The sequence below is a fragment of the Amblyraja radiata genome, chromosome 6 (assembly GCF_010909765.2).
Source record: "Amblyraja radiata isolate CabotCenter1 chromosome 6, sAmbRad1.1.pri, whole genome shotgun sequence".
NCBI classification, from domain to species: Eukaryota; Metazoa; Chordata; class Chondrichthyes; order Rajiformes; family Rajidae; genus Amblyraja; species Amblyraja radiata.
In genome coordinates this window covers 74,205,407-74,222,788 of record NC_045961.1, presented here as the reverse complement: position 1 = coordinate 74,222,788, position 17,382 = coordinate 74,205,407, and the positions used below count along the sequence as shown (strand labels likewise).

Sequence of the window (17,382 nt, the reverse complement as noted above, 5' to 3'; positions counted from 1 at the left end):
GGACATTTTCAACAAAAGATGCCTCCGAAAAGCCACCAACATTATAAAGGACTCCCACCCCTCCCATGGACTCTTTGCCCCTCTGCTGTACCAGAGCATCAAGGCCAGCACTACCAAGATGTGCAACAACGTCTTCCACCTGGCTGTTAGAATGAAGAACACCCTGCTGCTCCCCCCCCCCCCCCAACGCGCACACACACACACGCGCTGCACTGGCACCTTGCATTACTATCAACCACTATGAACCTTGCACAGCAGCCACGTGAGGAACGACATTTCGTTCAAATGTATACTTATATGTTCGAATGACAAATAAATAATAATCATTATTAAGTGGCAGGGCATTGGCCGGGCAGAATTTGTTAAGTGCATCCAAGAATATTTGGATTTGGATGGAAAAACTGGAGATCTGTGACCAATGGTGGAACCTCTTATTCATGATTTATATATAAATGGCCTGGACAAAAATGTAGATAGGCTGGTTGGTTGGTGTGTAGACTGCAAACAAATTGAGGGAGTTGCAGACAGTGACTAAGGTAATCAAAAGATACATCAGTTACATAAATGGGTGGAGAAATGGCAGACAAGGCTAAATCCGTGCAAGTATGAGGTATTGCACTTATGGAGGTCAAATGTAACGTGAAACTATACAGCTAATGGCAGGACCCTTAACAGCATTGATTCACGAAGTCCAAATCAATGGTTCCCCTGGCAGTAACATGCAGAAAAAGTGGTGGAGTATATGGCATGCTTGCCTTCATCGGCATTGAGCACACATGTCAGAAAGTCATGTTGCAGCTTTATAGAACATTAGTTAGGCTGCATTTGGAGTATTGTGTGTAGTTCTGGTTGCCCCAGAATGTGGTGGCTTTGGACAGGGTGAAGTTGAGGTTTACCAGGATGCCAAGTGGATGTGGGGATTTGTTATCAGGAAACATTGGACAAATTAAAAAAAATTTCCACTGGAGTGGAGATTGAGGGGAGACCTGATAGGAGTTGATAAGATTATGTGAGGCATAGATAGAATGGACAGATTATTTTTCCCTGGGTGGAAATGTCAAATACTTGAGGGCATAGGTTTATGGAGAGAGGAAATAAAGTTAAAGGAGCTGTGTGGGGCAACCTTTTTGTTTATAGTGTGGTAGGTGCCTGTAATGTGCCATTAGTGGTGACGATGGAAACAACTATGATCGTGGCATTTAAGAGGCTTTCAGATGGGCACATGGATACGCAGGGAATGTAGGAATATGGATTACGTACAGGCAAAAAGGATTGGTTTCATTTAACATTATGTTTGGTGCAAACTGATGTTTGGGCTGAAGTCTGTGCTATATTTTTCTACGCTCGAGCTGTTAATGGAAATGGTATTGCCTACAGTTGAATAGATGGATTCATTTAGGCAATTACACAATTAGGCACACAAATTAATGGAATAAAGACAATGTAATTATAACTGGGAGAGATGCCCAATTAGGACTGAATTTCAACACGTTTTACGCCAAGAGAGGAGGGGTTGATGATGGTTAGTTTACATACTAGTTGAAGATCAAAGGGCAAGGCAGAGATACAGCTGGCAACAGCCAGCAGAGTTGAAGAACATGATGGGAGCAGAATGGATCCAATAAAATGTTGCCTGATCCAATTATGAATTTGAAATGCTGGACTGAATTTTGTTTACTGAAATGCAAGCTCTTTTAAATTTCTGATCGGTAAATAAGATCCCAGTTCTGGATTTCAAATACAAAATTGAATCAGCCACAATCTTATTGGATCTATCCTGCTTCTATTCTTATGTTCATCCATTTTGAACCATCTTAAACGCAGGAATTTATCGAACACGTCCCTGATGAAATCAAGATGTTCCAATGAGTAATAGAATGATTGGCTGAATGTTTCAGAACATTGACACAATTTGGACATGGTTCAAGAATTGATATAAATCACACAAACATTCCCTTCATCATTTGCATCACGAAATTTTCGTAAGGTCTGAATGACAATAAAGGCATTCAATTCAATTCAATGTTGAAGGTCACCTTAACCAACCCAGTGACTATGTCTTTCCTACTGCCATTTTTAAACCTCACTTTCAGCTTCTTGTAAGGCTAGATCTTTCCTTCCTTCAAAGATTGAGGAGAATCAATATGTCAACACTCTATTGAACTTCTACGGGTGTGTGGTAAAGAGCATCCTGACTTGTTGCATTATGACCTGCTTTGGCAACTTGAACACACAAGAACAAAGGAGATACAGAGGGTGGTAGACCCCTGCCCATCACAGGTACTGACCTCTCCACCATCGAAGGGCAGCCAATCTCAAAGACCCACACCACCCTGGCCACGCTCTAATATTGCTACTACCATCAGGCGGAAGGAACAGGAACCTGAAAACTGACCACCAGGTTAAAAAAACAGCTTTCCCCCAGTAACCATCAGACTTGAACACTACACAACACTAACATTAGCAACTATGATCTCTTATGGACTGTGTCTTTGGTTGAACTATGGATTATAGTTCACTGCACTATTATAGTTATCTAGAATTTGTGTTATTTACTATATTAATATAGCTGAATGGTTCTTTATTGTCATGCACAACACTGAAATTCTTTGACACAACCCACAAATGCAGTCACCATATTTTGGCACTGTTTACAAAGAAAAATAGGCCCAAGTCCAATGTTCGGTCCATGTGTTGGAAGTACTGGAGCGTCTCGATCAAGGTAAACCCCAGGCTGCTGATGTATAATATAAATTAGATTTATCTGTGTGTCATTGCATTTATAGGGTTGTATTGCTCGGTTGATGGTATAAGACAATTAAACACCCATGATATGTTGAGATTTTCCCAGCAGTGTTAAACATTTGGGAGCCAGTTTTGTTCTCTAATTAGCCATATAGTTCGAAGTATAGTTTGATCTGTTAATTCAGCAAATAACTTGCTCTTCAAACCTTCTGCCTAGAATGATGATTTCCTGGTGCTTAGGTTATGAAATGATTAGCATTTTCACCCAATTCTTATCAGGTGCACTGAAATGCAAGCAATCAAACTGGTGCCGATTTTGGAATATGATCCCTAAATCGATTCAGTCTTATATAAGCAAATGCTCCTTTCTAAAATATACATTAATATGGATATCCATTCTCTTCAAGAGGCAATTTGAACTTTCTGCAATTAATTTTGGATCTTTTGGCCTGCAATTTTACAGTCTGAATTGTAACAGGGCTACATTTGAAAATAATGAATCAATGAGTACATTAAGACAATATTTAATAGTATTTTTTTAATTAAATGATTTTCTTTCCGTAAATATCTGGAGAATGACTCTACTATTGTATGCATGTGGTTTCATGAATGGAGAAACATATGACGTGCACTTGACTTTTAAAGAAAGCTCTCTGCATGTTGCCAAGTATTGGAATCACCACCAATTTTAAGGTCATCCTTGAGTTTCACAAGGGTATATTGTGGATTGAATACTTTGTGTATCTTTACTCAGAAATGTTTTAGATTAATTGAAATAACTTCTGAATAGAAACCACCTATACAGAATGCCTTGCATGATTACTTGGTAAAACATTTGCAACATTTTCTCCTCAGCTCTAAATTAAACACAGACTAAGAATTATAAAGTATTGGGGAGAAGTGTTGTTGCTGGAAGCTCCGCTCAGCAACTTTGTCCGATTTATCTAAGATTCCTTAGATTTCAAATGTCTGAATATAAATCTATCCATTTACATTAAAAGGAATCCCATCCCAGATTCAGCACTAGTTTGGAACACAACAAGATGGAAGCATTTTACTATAATAGAAGTAACAAATAACTTGGCACAGAAGCAGAATCTAAAGTTACCAGAATTACTCATTCCCCACCAACATCCTCAGGACTTTTTACAGGGGCACGGTGGAGTCTGTACTCACGTACTGCATAAACACGTGGTACTCCAACTGCAACTGCTGAGACAGGAAGGCTCTGCAGAGGGTAGTGAGGGGAGCAGAGAGGATCATTGACGTCTCCCTACCCTCGGTACAAGAACTGTTCCAGAGCCGCTTTCTGAAAAAAGCTCTGAGAATAGCTAAGGACAAACTGCACCCCCTCCACACACACCTGGATCTCCTGCCATCAGGCAAGAGATACCGTAGCATCAAAGCCCGGACTACAGGACTGCTAAACAGCTTCCTGCCACAGGCTGTGAGGCTGCTAAACAGTCACTCTGTACTCAGTCATCTGATTCTGCGGCTTTGCACTGACATTTTAATAACTCTAGCACTGGCCACTCAAATCAGCTGACCTGGACATTTTAATTATTGTTTTTACTGTATTTTAATGTTGCTGTTTTACCTGCTTTTAACTATTTATACTGTTTCATCAGGGACTGGATTGTTTTTATTGTTATTATGTGTGAAATGTTTTAAGTTTAATGTGCGATGCTCCGGTATTCCCTGGGAAACGTCTTCTCATTTTGCACTGTACAACTGTTGCCTTGCAAGATGACAATAAAGGTTGATTGATTGATTACAAAAATGTTCCGATACTCCCAAGCTCAACAAGACAATACATACCACTTCAAAATATATCTTCAAAAGATAACCCATTGGAAAGAACCCTGAAAGAAGAGAACAGATTGCAGAAAAATAAATTGCAGATTTGGTTTGGGTTAGGTTAATCTGGTATAGAGAAACATCTGAGTGAACTGACAATCTTCAGAGATTGCACTGTGCGTGCAAATTGGGTAGAAACACGAGCAAAAAAAGCAAACAAACTAATTTGAACATTATCAATCAAAATTATCCATGAACCAGGAGAGTACATGTTTATCCTTCACTCTGAGCTGTCAAGGAACAGCGATTCTTTGGAATTACTCTGGGTGCAGCATTTTCTTTCAAACAGGGCTTCAGCATATCCTTGCACAAACCCTGCTTGAAAATAAAAATGATCTCTTACCAGCATAGAGCTTGGAAAATAATATCAATTGCAGGAGGCTAACATCATCTGCCTTCTTGCTGACTGCAAGTAAAGCCTTGTGGCAGTAAATGTAATTAGGCAACGCATGTTTAGAGTGAAATTGAATATCAGTGTTAACCATAGCAAAATAGTATCAGTATAACTTCATATTTTAATTTTGCTTGTTTGGAATGGAATACACATGGAATGAGGAGAAAGCTCAATTTGATATTCTCAACAGCTAGCTGTTGTTCATCTGGGACTGCAGTTTTAGCTTTTTCAGTCCAATTATGGGAAATAAACCTTAATGTATGAACCTTCAGGCTGAGTTTTAATATTAATTTTAATGTTTTATTATTGTCTGCACTGAGGTGCAGGGATATGTAACCACCAAAGCTTCTGCAAATTAATCGTGTATTGCAAGGACTCTATTCCTCAGAGCGCAGGAGGATGAGGGGTGATCTTATGGAGGTTTACAATATCATGAGAGGAATAGATTTGGTAGAAGCACAGTCGCTTTCCTAGTGGAGGAATCGAGAACTAGAGGACATAGGTTTAAGGTGAGGGGGGGAAGATTTAATAGGAACTTGAGGGGTAAAATTTTCACACAAAGGGTTGTGGGTGCATGGAACGAGCTGCCTGAGGAGGGAGTGGAGGCAGCGTTTAAGAAACATTTAGACAGGTACATGGATAGGAGAGGTATAGAGGGATATGGGCCAAAGGCAGGCAGGTGGGACTAGTGTAGAAGGGACATGTTGGTCGGTAAGGGCAAGTTGGGCTGAAGGGCCTATTTCCATGCTGTCTAACTCTGTGGCTCTAAATCAAACTAAGACATCACACATTTACAAAAAATACCCATTCAATAAGCTGCATGCAATATTAGCAAAAAGTTAGATAATAAATTATTCCATGCATGAACAAATTTTAATTAAACATGGAACAAAAATTTGTAATTCTTTATGCACAAATATAATACAATTAATTCAACATAATTTTAGAACCTTGTTATGTTTTATTTATCTGTTTAGGATAAATACATTGTGGCTATTTCAGTCCATAAATTTAAACTCCCAAGTTAGGAGTAATTCTCAAGTTTCGCAGAATTTTCAGATACAATCATTTTTGCTTCGTATCCAGACCTGTAAGCCTGTGGCTGGATTGACCTGTATCTTGTCACGATAAAACATTGTAAGAATGTATAGATGGAATTTATCCTTTAACTTTACAAAATCTTAACGTTGGCAGCACAGATATTGCAGAGCAACAATGAGATGGAAAAGGAACCAATATTCTAGCAATGATAAATAGGATGCATTCTGCTCATGATGTTGATCTCCTTCATTGCATACATCAGGACTTATATTTTATAATAAATATTGTATTTATTAACCAATATTCAGTGAGGTTTTCTCTTGGAAAGATGCAGCGTGAAGATTCCTTTTGTAAATCTGAAATGATGCAATTCTGTTTTTTTTTCACATTTGGAAGTCCTCATGCTTGGAACTTGTCTCTTAAACATAGATTTCATTCTGGAAGATTTTAAATTTTATAACCGATGGTTATTTTAAAATGGCACAAAGCATTTAGGCTCTTTTACAACCCAAGATAAAAACTTGCTTGGAGCAGCATTTGTTTTTGTACAATCAGATACACAAAAAAATAACAAAGGGACATTCTGATGCACTACTTAGTATTTTAATGAACATGTTGAGTTGAAGCAAAAGTCTTATATACGGTAAGTTTACAGCATAATGGCAAGTCCAACCGATGCAATAAAAAAAAATCTTTAAACTTGTGTGACAAATAGACGAAGCCTATTAATTTTAACCCTTAGCGGGGAGGATGTTGCTTTGAGACAACTGTGCAAAACTGATGTTCTGATATGCGTTTGAAGTGAAAAGTTATAAAGCCCCTGAAACATGAAGGCAATTTTAAAATTTATCTGCACCTGCTTCATGAAAGTGAATACATTAGCACAATGCACTCTTCTGAATTAATGATTCAACTCCCATTTCCAACGAAAACTCAGTCAGTATTCTATGTACACGTACATATACACACACAGTGACTGAATGATTTCCCATTCACACAACAGATTTTCACTGTATAAAAATGTACAGCGGTTTTATTGACATATACATTCCATATGTTTACAGCTGCAAGATAGGAGGCACACCCAGTATTGCACTTCATTAAAATTTCAGGCTCAAACATAACCCTAGAAGTTTAAATGAAAATTGCAGTGTAACATAGCAACTTTGTAATACACCTAACACTGATACCATATATACATTATGATATTCATACACAACAAGCCCTAACACATCCTCAACAATCTATCAAATGAACCAGAATATACTCTCAACCTGTGACGTGTTGCAATTTCCAAGAATACTGTACAGGGTTAGCCAAAAGTAGTACTCGGTGCACTTGTAGCAATTCTTCAAATGTTAATTTGGAAGCTGTCCTTGCCCAAAATCCTGACTGCTTTGAGTGAAAGCATCTCCCGTCAAGGTACCTCATAGGTGTGTGATGCTTTACAGCCGAGGATTACTACTTCAGCATGCAAACACTTCACAAGTTAAAGCCTTTTGGAAAACTTGAGTCACTTACAGCAATAAGTATGTACACAATTCTTCTTTGTTATTTTTGTGCACCACATTGTTCTTTCATTCCAATGACAGTGGACCAACCCCATTTGCTGACCAGAAATCGAAGATATTTAAAGGCTAGGAAATCTGAAGGAACCCCTCCATTGCATGCTTAGAATGTATGAGCGTTCCTGCATACACCACAACCCAGAGCAAACTCCTCACCAGTGGATGGGTGAACAACATGAAGAGGACACTCAGCTCCCTCAAGCTGTTTTCCTTTTGGACCTGAAGAGTAGAGAAAATGGTTATTTAGTGTCAAACTAGAAGATGGTAATCAAATCTATAACTTCATCATTTCACTATAGTTCTTGCGCAAGATGTGAAATTTAAAAAAAACTCAAAGCCAAATTCACTTTTGCAATAAATGTACCCATGTGGGCAGAGGTAAATTTGGAAATAATATGAACCAATGTTTTACAACCATGCTGTTATAGGAACAATTATCATTTACATAACTCATCATAGACTTTCAGGTATCTGTCAAAACATAGTTGAGAATGAATTACTGAAAAGGGAAAATTAGAGAAAAATGACATGGATTTGAGGACCTGATTCACTGATTTCCTCTGGGAGGTTTGTATATTTACCTTACATGGTATGTAAACATGCAAGGTGGTGAAATATTGCAACCATAAAGGGAATGCTGGGAAGATAAGTCAGTGAAAAAGCTTAAATTAAAATCTGACACATTTGACTAGAAGACTAAGGTAACGACTGATCTTAGGTGAAGGAAATATTCTTCGACAGGATGGCAGTAAAGGGAGTATCACAACAATAATTGACAAAAAGACAGATGCCAAATCAAATTGAGAGCTCTAATGGAAAAAAAAATCCTGTTTAATATTTGGCTATTATATTGTTAAACTGAAATGTGTTTACAGTAAATTCATAATTTTAATTCACATCCACAAAGCAATCTAGAATGCTAAGCGAGGGACTAGTGCATATTGGAGTTAACCTTTGTTTAGACACATGGAAAAGAGGTGAGATTTGCTCAGAACAGAAATAGGTAATATAGCCTATTAATGTTTCAATGCTGATAACTATTGTTTTAATGCTAATATATGTTAACGTTGTATAGTTAAAGAAACTAATTGCTCTTAAACTGCATCAATGGCAACTGAATCATTCTCAGTCTATCTTTTAACCACCTCCCATAACATCTCTTCTTACATTTGTCCTTCATTAATAATATCTTAGTAAGGCTCAGATTCCATTTCTAAAACAATTTAATTTTTCCCCCTATGGAGCGAAGGAAATAGGCAACGTTTCGGCCCGAAACATTGCCTATTTCCTTCGCTTCATAGATGCTGCCGCACCCGCTGAGTTTCTCCAGCACTTTTGTCTATCTTCGATTTTCCAGCATCTGCAGTTCCTTCTTAAACAATTAATTTTCTCCCCTTATTGATAAAACAGTAACTGCTCTTTGGCTTGTTCTTGCATAATCCCCTGTTGCTACCCAAAGTCCTATATCCTGAACTGAAATTAAAACACTGCACTATTTATTTAAACTGGTAGGTTCGGAGCTCTGGAGCTCCTCTCCTACACTATAGCTTTTAAAACCAATCCTTAACTTCTACCTCGTCAACAGTTCATTAATTTAATCTTTTCTCCCACATCGTATTAAATATCGTATTAAAGCTCTTCACCTATGTTTCTCAGTTAGAAAAAAAATATCCCTTTCCCAGGTATTTGAAAAGGTGTTATGCCAATGCTAACATGGTGAATTTGGAAAATGTCTGCACAAATATATTTCTGGAAAGCATAAGCACTATATGCTGTCAATGGCATAGAAACAAGATAAGACTCTCATGCACAATCACACAAGATAAATTTACGAAATTAACTACAAATTTGCCCTTCCATTGACTAATGCTGCACTAAGGTTATGGTTTGACAGACACTAACAGGTCCCTGCTGCTTAAACAATAATTTGCTGAAAACAATAAAGCACTGTGGGACATTATTGCCAAATATACAATTGCATCAAATCATTGCCTAACATTGAGGAATGTGAAAAAAAAAACAACTTCTCTTCCTTCACTTTATAAAATCAGTTACACTGTTGATATGGTTCAAATCTGCTGAGACACTGTGCACCAATTATTGTACTGGATCACAAATAGAGCCTTGACTGATTTTTGCACACTTGCATAGCAAAATAGTACAGTGTGGTGAATTTCTGAAACCTATTCCAGAATCTCAATTTATTTTAAAAAAAGCAAATTTCTCTGTGTTCTTTGAGCACGTTGTGAGTGGTAGCTGTATATAGATGAAAAATGCACAATACCTGCAGGACAATGGGGAAGTTCTTCCTTCGGGATACTTGTCATTCTTTGGAAGTCGTCATGGCAAGCATTGCAGAAGTGCGTTGTTCCAAAGCAAAAAAATACCGCCACAGAGCAGCAATACCGACACTTATACTCCAGGAAATCCGTACCATGTTTGGGACACATCTGTTGATGATTATCATTGGCCATGAGATACAACTAACAGATAGTATTGTTCCTCAACAATTCCAATTATTTGTACAAATGAGAGGAATTAGCTATCCTTTTCTAATGACTTAAAATTCAATTTCTATGAGTCAACTTTCAAATATTAATGTTCTAATACCAAAGTAAGAAGAAAGATTATGCTCAAATACATTGGAATTTGTACTGCAGTTATACAGAGCATTAGTGAGATCACATCTGCTTTACTTTGTACAATATGGGTCGCCTTCAGTGAAAAATTATTTACTACAATGATCATGTTGACATGAGAAAATATGTAGTAGACTAGGCTCAAGAATGAGAGTGGTGTTGACTGAAACAAGATTATGAGGGTCTTGACAAGGTGGATATGGAGAGTATATTTCCTCGTGAGAAAATCTAGGGTCACAATCTCAAAAGGAACTGTTCGCTTATTTAAGAAAACAAGGTTAGGATTTTTTTTCCTGAAGGTTATGATTCTTTGAAAGTCTACAACAGTCTACAACAGGGCATTGTAAGTAAAGTCCTTGAATATTTGAAAAGACAGATGTGGACAGATTCTGGATGAGAATATTCACGTTATTGCGAGATCAGCCATGATCATGTTGAATAGCAGAGCAGACTTGATGTGCATAGTGGGTTACTCGCCCTAATATCTATGCCCAGATCACATTTAAATTATTTGCAGAATGTGGGTAAACAAAGAATACCTGTGCTCTTGAGACATCTGAACAAGCGCCACAGATCAATTCCCTTGGGTCATAGTCATCACCCTGGCCTGCTTCAGCATCACATCGTGCTTCACCCCCAAAATAAGCCTACACAAAAGGGACAGATCAAAATGTTGTAGTTAGTTTCTTCATGGCATGCAAAAGCTGAAGAGTCAACAACTGAACTAAGGGTTCTTCAGGGAAAAACTGTTAACGGTGATCAGTCTGCCAATGAATTATTTGGAACCTAAAGCACAGAATGCATATCACCTCTTGTAAAAATCCTACAATGCGTATTGATTGCATAATGTAATACACAAGTGAAAAAAAGCTTGGGAGACATTTCATGAATTCCAACCTACTTAGCAATGTAGCATGTAAAAGGCACAGAAAATTCTGATAATACACTTCCTTAGATTAGCACTTTCCCCTCAAATACCAGCAGGGCAAAATAAAAAAGTAATAGTTTGTATTCTGTTTCCTGGGACATAAGAAATTTTACTTAACGGCTTCTTCTTTCCAGGAAATCAGATCAGATATAATTATTACAGCGTTTACTTACTTTTTTACATTTATAGCAGACGTAGTAGGCATATCTATTCATTGCAAATCCAGCAGGATCATTGTAAAACCGAACACCAGGAGTGGTGATGGCATCACTTTTGTGCAATCCTTCATATTCTAGCCTCATTAGAGCCTTCCTCTTTACATCTTCATACAGGTCTTTGATAGGATCAAGCAAATCTTTCAAAACCAAATGATTTATTTTGTTCTAAATAAAAAAAAAAGCAAAATCACAAGAAATGTATAACTTAGTCAAAGCAGCGCTACAAAATTTAACCCAGAGTGTCATAGAAACAAGTTGCTCACCTTACATATTGGACATGCCATAAATCCAAAGGTTATTCTTGGACCAAGCCACTGATTTTCAAGAACCCGTCTACAGCAATGTAGGTGGAAAACGTGACTACACTCCAACTTGAGAGCAAAAGACAAACCAGTCAGTTATGATGTAGAGTCCAACAGACTTTAGACATCCAAAGTAGACAACAGATATGTTTCTGTCTTAATATTAAAAACACAAGGGGTATTCAAATGTTACTCGTAGAAATAAATATACATTCTTAATAGACAGTGAGAAGGGTTGGATAATGTTCTAGGATCAGATACAATGGCAGATACATAAGTGCGCGAGTCAACTTTTATCTGTGGAAACCGATGGAAGATTTGGAAAAAGCAGCAGCCTCCAACTGAATCCAGTTCAAAACTGTCAACATAGCTGAATAAAATCAATTTGCACTTGTAGTGCCATCAACATGGTAATAATGCACTCCGGAGAAAAGGCATCAAGATGATTTGACAAACTAGCCAAACTAAGAACTATTAAAGCAAGTGATAAAAACTGGGCTTAATAAAGTTTTAAAGAAGCATCGAGAGGAAAGGAAAGTGAACATGGGATTCAGAAAGGAAATCCCATCTTTTAAGACAATAGTAGTTGGAAGCATACTTGCTATAGTTGTCAGGTGAAAATCAAATTCATACAAAGGACCAGAAATGGATAGAGCCAAAATTCTTAGGTCTAGCAGGAAGGGTTCAGGATATGAACACTAGGAAATCTTAAAAAATTATCAGACAGTGGGACAAGGTAGGACAGTGATCACTTGGTACGATTTTGGAGAGAAGCAGCAACATTTTGGATGAGCTCAAGATTACAGCAAAAGCATTCCATTATTTTCAATATAAATTTGCCAATATTACTCGCAAACTTCTCTCAATCTGTGAGACGTTTATTTCATTTTTCAACATAGTTTAGAACTTGTTCACACTGTTCAACAAACTGAATTCCTAACCTGCATAACTTTTGTTAATTTTGTCTCCATGAATGATATGACTGACCTGAACTGCAGGAGCTGCTGAAAGCGCCTCAGTGAAGCATATCATGCACATATCATCAGCATCTTGTTTGAGAGATATTGCATTTTTGTCACAGCCATGTAAGCAGGGTAAACAGCGCTCCTCATCTTTAACTCCCCCACAGAGGTGGCCACAGGAATGTGTTTTACCACAGGCGGTTTTAGCATATTCCTGGTTTAGGTGAGTAAAATACATCGTACAGTGAAACCAAACATCTCAAAAAACCCAAAATACAAAAATATATTTTGCTGCAAAGTATCAAGAGCTTTAAATCATTGTAGCTTGATAATATTCTGCATAGGAGTTTAGTTTACTCACTTGGCAATCAGCATCAGAACACACACTGCCCACCGCAGACAGTTCTGTTCCATTTCTTGATCCACAGAATCGACATGTTTCTGAACTGCTTGAAGCAGGTTTGCCTGTAAATCATTTCAAATTCAGTTGCAATTTAATTATTTGTCAACTAAAGCACGACATTAACGGTAAACCGTCCACACTTGCATGCAACATTACTAGAGATCACAACTATTTGCTTCAACTTCATGGCCCAAATAATTTTGTCAAGACATTAATTTATGATAAAATACAAGAGAAAGTTGTAATTCTAACAGAAATGTCATGCAGTAGTTGGGTCTTCAATTCTGACCTGTATGTTCTCTGAACTCTATCATTGCTTTCATGGTTTTCGAGTCAGCAAGTGCCATTAGCCAGAACAGTTTAGTTCTTCCACAACCTTCATGAAGATCCACTTTAATTGCTTCCTCCTCCTCTTTAAACACCTATAATTTGAAAATCAGATAATTCAATGGGAATAACTATGTAAATGTGTTTTATATTCAAAGCCAACCATGTGTGATATGAAAATGTGTTATGTAGCCAGGTGCAAGTATTTTAACTTCTAATTATGTTGAGTTAACAAAATAGATTGTCTGCTTTTTACTAGAAACCAAAAAATTGCTCATTTAACCTTACAAATATTTGTAAAGTAATCAATTTTGTTCATGTCCTGACAGGCTTCAAATCATTAGAGTAAATGTTGTTTACTTGCAGAAACATTTGAAGAGTGCCAATATTACAAATGTGAAGATCAATAATAAATTATATTTTCATTCTTTTCTACATTTCCCCTTCCCCATTTAGGCCCAATATTAATTAACGTTTCACAAACGATTGTTTGAAGTCTTTTGGGGAATCATAAGGTTCCGTCAATAAACTAAAAAAAGTGTAAAATATTGCTATAAAGCTGCTCTTGTATTAGTTAACATCATACAAAAATATTTCTAAATCCTTGTGTTTTTTAATATCCTAAGCATATATTTAAAATTTAACTCTTGCCTGTCTTTGATGCGATCTCGTTCTTCTGTGAAGATGGAGAAACCGATCACAGTCTGTGCAGAGATTCCCACACACGTTGCAGTGGATTATTGCTGGAGTCTCACCATCATCATGGTTGTCACACATGGGCTAAGAATAAAATAGATCGATCATTTTAGTTCGTTAAAATAGATAATACAAAAGATAATACCTTTGATTAAGTGCATTCAGCTGCTAGTTCAAAGAAATCTCAATGATGAACATTATATTCTGTCGTACGTCTGCGAATATCCCAGGCAATATAACTTGCTTGATCTTTGCAAGAAGAAATTACAGGTGCTAAAATATTTATATTATACCAACAATGAAATTTGGCCAAATATATTTAATTTTTAAATGCAATTCATATCATCTGCTTTAATCTAGAGTTTATAAATACTTCCAATTTTCATAATATATTTGGTGAATTTTAATTACTTGCTGCAACTTTGCTGGCCCATTAATGCAAAACATAAAATAAATATAAAATAATCAATAATACAATAAATTAATAATTAGTAATACGAGGTAATCAGATCATAATAGTGCAAAACCGAAGTCTGTGTTGCAACCAAAACAATTCCACAGTAGATCTTAGTTGCTGAGGTACCACTTTCTGCAGCCAGCTTTTTTCCAGGCCCTTCGAGTTACTGAACCAGGCCATGATGCAACCAGTCAGTATGGTCTTTATCTTGCAGCTGTAGAAGTTTGTTAGAGTATTCAACGACGTACCGAATCTTCTCAGTCTTCTAAGGCAATAGGGGAGTCATGAGCTTTTTTGCGATTGCGTCAATGTGCTGGGCTTGGGACAGATCTTCAGAGATGCATATGCCAAGGAATGTGAAGATGTTGACTCTCTTCACTGCTATAGTGTCAATTATCAAGAGAAAGATAGCAATGTGGATCAAATCTCCCATGGCCTGCATTTATTTAGCTTGGCTACGTTCAATATTCAGATCACTTTGGTGGCAGCTCTTCAGCATGGCCAGTGAGACTCTAGTAAAACTCCCAAATATTGCCCTATATTTTAATACCAGTTGGGATTGCTCTCTAAGCCAGCATTGACTCAGATGGATTGAATGGCTTCCATCTACAGCACAACGAAAAGTGAAATTAGGCACAAACTACACACTGCTTATTTCACTGTATTCAGAACCCTGCACATATCTACATTCAATTTTATCTGACAGTGATTGTCACCTCCCCTCCCCCAATCCAGTACAATAGTTACTTTATACAAATCACACTATATTTCCTTAGATTTAATGGGCCTTCATGTTTGGGTTATCGTTAATGTAAGAAAGAATCAATAGTAGTATTGAAATGTATTAAAACCCTTTTCCTTACCATTTGTTTTTGCTGACCATCCTTCCCCATCCATCTGCCAGAGGAAAGCCTATCAACGTGGTCTTGATCCAGCACACACAGTGAAGCCAAAGCCAGCCATAACTGTGAAGCGCAATGACAAAGATTGTAATCATTTGCATCGTATATTCACTTCTGATTACTGCTTTTACTCTTCTTTTTCTTATATATTTTCCATATGATGCAAATAATTATTACCCTGGTTGTTGTAGTGCACTGAACAGGCACCCTGTATTCTTCTTCCATTTTTGTTAGAGCAATTATTGTTTCAGCAATAGCATTTTTTGTAACACGAGACCAGGCTTCTGACAGGTGCCCCTAAAAAAAAAAAATGATTTAATCCAAACATAATATAATCTATTGGCCTATTTCTTACTAGTTATCAAAATTCTTCAAATTCAAAGTTTTGTTTTTGCATGTGCATCAGTTTTGGTTTTGCAAAAGACCTTGCAGTCTCTTCAGATATTTATGAAAACGACCAAAATGATCTATACTGAAATTAAACAAACTAATCACGTCAATCCAGAATGGTTTGGCCCTGTCCTCGTGTGTGCGCGTATTTCAACACATTTCCCACTATACACTATACATTTTGGTGCTTCAACCATTTATGCTCCAAAATAAACTGGTTCTACTCCGAAATACCAGTTAAAGTTCTATGAACAAATAATAGTTGTAAAATTATCTAGCAAATTCTAATAAATGGTTACAAAACAAGCAGCAACCATTTATCAAGCAGAATAAGTGAAAAGATATATTTGCAATAAAATGTTGCCTCAAACTGCAAACATGTGCTATAAATATTCAGTGATCACGTGGCATCTGTGCGGAAATTGTTAACATTTTGGGTCAACCGATTATCAGGCCCGTTTATCGGAACAGGAAAATGAGAACGTAAGTGTGTTTAAATTGCAAAAATGCGGAAAGGTGGAAAGAACAAAGGGACTGTGACCAGTATTGTCCAGTTAATACGATGTTGTCAATACCATCCGGTCAACACATGAAAGAGGGCATTTAGAGAAGGGAGGGGAAAATGAATGCAGGAAATATCCAACAGATTAGGCCTTACTAGAATGATGGTGATCCTGGATGGTGATAAGAATAGTTGCTGCATCTCTTGCAGTTGCATGGATAAATGTTAAGAAGAGAATGTTTGAAGGGGATGGAGCAGTGCACCAGGGAATTGCGAAATGATCTCTTCAAAACACGGGGAGCAATTCACTAAATTGGAAGAACTCTGTTTTTGTTCCAAATTTCTAAGATTTACATTTTTTTGTTATTTTCAATTCGTATGAACTTTTTCAGCATAATCATGGGTCAACAGCATGCAGTGAGGTAGAATTGTAACAAATGCTCCAGAATCTAAGTCTCTGACGAGTTTTGAAGAAATCTATTAGGTCAAGGTAGGAATTACTGTCCTGACTTGATTCCTCACAATTATACTTTGGATAAATGCAAAACTTGCTATATCCCAACAACTTGATGGTGTTGAACATTTGCAATCCAAACACTTGTGAGAAATATTTGTCAGTATTTCTGAAGGAGACCAACATTATAAAATAACAGAAGAACAACAGGACTAAGTCATTTATTTGCTCAGTGTGTGGGACTGATATGAAAATCATTCTGCCTGTATGATTTTCTGGATTTATTCTGGGTCTTTTAGGAAAATAAAATTCTTACACAATTAACGATTGCAAACTCCTTAATAGTAAACACATGAAATTAGACTGATATTCCTATATGCAAAACACTTGGTTTGTCATCTTAACATGTATGTAATTGCTCTGTTACAGTATCTTTTTTTTCACTATTCGAGACTTTTTAATGAAGCAAAATAATTATAGAATTGCAACTTACTGCTGCCATATCCTTTATTAGTTTAATTATTATTTCAGAAATTTGTGGGGGTGTTGAGCCTTTCATCCACCAGTGACTTTCACCTCGACGAATGGAGCTGTGGG

The 17,382-nt window shown here is 37.0% G+C and overlaps 1 protein-coding gene across 21 annotated transcripts in view; it reads right to left on the bottom strand.

Moving 5' to 3' along the window:
- Nucleotides 1-6,622: 6,622 nt before the first annotated feature.
- The window catches only part of mycbp2 (MYC binding protein 2), a 221,781-nt gene continuing 211,021 nt past the window's right edge, over nt 6,623-17,382 (bottom strand). For all 21 annotated transcript variants that reach the window (XM_033022978.1, XM_033022959.1, XM_033022965.1 and 18 more), the window contains 12 exons: nt 17,279-17,375; nt 15,617-15,736; nt 15,401-15,502; nt 14,036-14,164; nt 13,347-13,479; nt 13,016-13,119; nt 12,680-12,868; nt 11,654-11,761; nt 11,346-11,555; nt 10,784-10,891; nt 9,890-10,055; nt 6,623-7,824 (listed from right to left, as the gene is read on the bottom strand). In XM_033022978.1, coding sequence (XP_032878869.1) covers nt 7,709-7,824; nt 9,890-10,055; nt 10,784-10,891; nt 11,346-11,555; nt 11,654-11,761; nt 12,680-12,868; nt 13,016-13,119; nt 13,347-13,479; nt 14,036-14,164; nt 15,401-15,502; nt 15,617-15,736; nt 17,279-17,375 — 1,582 coding nt within the window. In that variant the 3' untranslated portion in view covers nt 6,623-7,708. The remainder of the gene's footprint in view (nt 7,825-9,889; nt 10,056-10,783; nt 10,892-11,345; nt 11,556-11,653; nt 11,762-12,679; nt 12,869-13,015; nt 13,120-13,346; nt 13,480-14,035; nt 14,165-15,400; nt 15,503-15,616; nt 15,737-17,278; nt 17,376-17,382) is intronic.